The following is a 1,367-nucleotide window of genomic DNA, read 5'->3' on the forward strand; positions in this document are numbered from 1 at the left end:
ACAAAGGATGACCTGAGTCACACCACCACAATCAGCACACAAGAATACAGGCCAGTGTAACCACAATCAGTAGTGGTACACGCACCCACACAGAACTGCTGATACTGCTGCTGCTGTCTGCATCACCCTTCTTGTTGTTTGTGAGTTCAGGAGGAAGTGTTGTTGTTGTTGTTGTGGTGGTGGTGGTGGTGGTTGAGGTTGAGTCCTCATTACTGATTGTAGTTGAAGTTTCAGAGTTCGTACTTGCTGAGTTATTTGTTGCTGTCTGTGCAGAATTCTCACCACCCACGGCTCCATTAGTATGCGAAGATGCTGAAGGAGTAGATGGTTCTGTACCAACACCTGCTTGAGGTTGTGTACCACTGGCGTCTGCATCGTTAGTACCTTGTGTACTATTCTCGATATTTAAACTCTGTGCATTTTCAGACTTTTTTTCTTCAGTATTAGCATTGGGGTCCTCTTCAGTGAGAGAGCCAACAGTATTCTTTTCACTGCCAGAATTGGATACTCCATTATTTCCTGATTCCGTTCTCGCAACTACTTGTTCATTTTCCTGCGAAACCGCTTTACCTCCACCTTGAATTTGATCGTTCTGATTTTCTGTTGAAGAATGAGCAGCATTGTTTCTATTTCCTGAAACAGGTTGTGATGGATTGGCAGGTTGAAGAGGAGAGTGAGTATTCCCTCCTGGTAGTTGAGTTTGTGAAGTGCTCTGAGGATCAACGGGACCTTGTTTCATTTTATTTTCCTTATCTGTGTCACCACCAGAAGGACCAGGTTCTCCTTTAGACCCAGTAACACCATCAACAGGTGTAGCTTCTTCAGCTGCGCGAGGTCCACCCTCAACATTAACTTTAGGAATAGTAACTTCAGTATTAGTGTCTGCCAACACAAAACTGCAGATAAAACAGAGTGTGATGGTCACAACACACAGCACATGCCGTATTGCCATCATTACTTTTTTTTCTTGGTGTTACTATCTTAACTCAGTGGTCCAAAGAAAAAGAAAAAAGAAGAAATGGAGAACAGAAACAAAAAATAAAAATAACAGAAAATAACGGCATCACCCATGAATACAAGAGAGTTATAACAAATAGCAACAACGTTAAAAGAAGCAGAAGAATGATTATTTACTTTCAGAAGAAAACATATAAAACAAAAAGGTCGATAACACAAAAAAAAATAAAATCCTCAGACATCTTGCCCATAAGCATGAACATACCATTGGAGTGCCTTCTTCTCAAGCATGATGGCTTCTAATCGGTCTTCCTCTGCAGCTGTCTGCCTCTCCAGTTTCGTACATTTCAGCTGCAGTTCTTCCAACTCATCCTTCACAGCAGTCATATCGTGCCTCACACGTTGCAGCT

At 42.0% G+C, this 1,367-nt stretch overlaps 1 protein-coding gene across 1 annotated transcript; it reads right to left on the reverse strand.

Annotated features, from left to right (window-relative positions):
- Positions 1-31: 31 nt before the first annotated feature.
- TM35_000691130 (uncharacterized protein) lies at positions 32-955 on the reverse strand (the record flags this gene model as incomplete). Its single annotated transcript, XM_029031186.1, has 1 exon — positions 32-955. One exon carries the CDS (start codon positions 953-955, stop codon positions 32-34), a length of 924 nt encoding a protein of 307 aa, XP_028877532.1.
- Between the last annotated feature and the right edge of the window lie 412 nt (positions 956-1,367).

This window comes from Trypanosoma theileri (genome assembly GCF_002087225.1).
Source record: "Trypanosoma theileri isolate Edinburgh chromosome Unknown TM35_Tth_69_V1, whole genome shotgun sequence".
Taxonomy (NCBI): domain Eukaryota; phylum Euglenozoa; class Kinetoplastea; order Trypanosomatida; family Trypanosomatidae; genus Trypanosoma; species Trypanosoma theileri.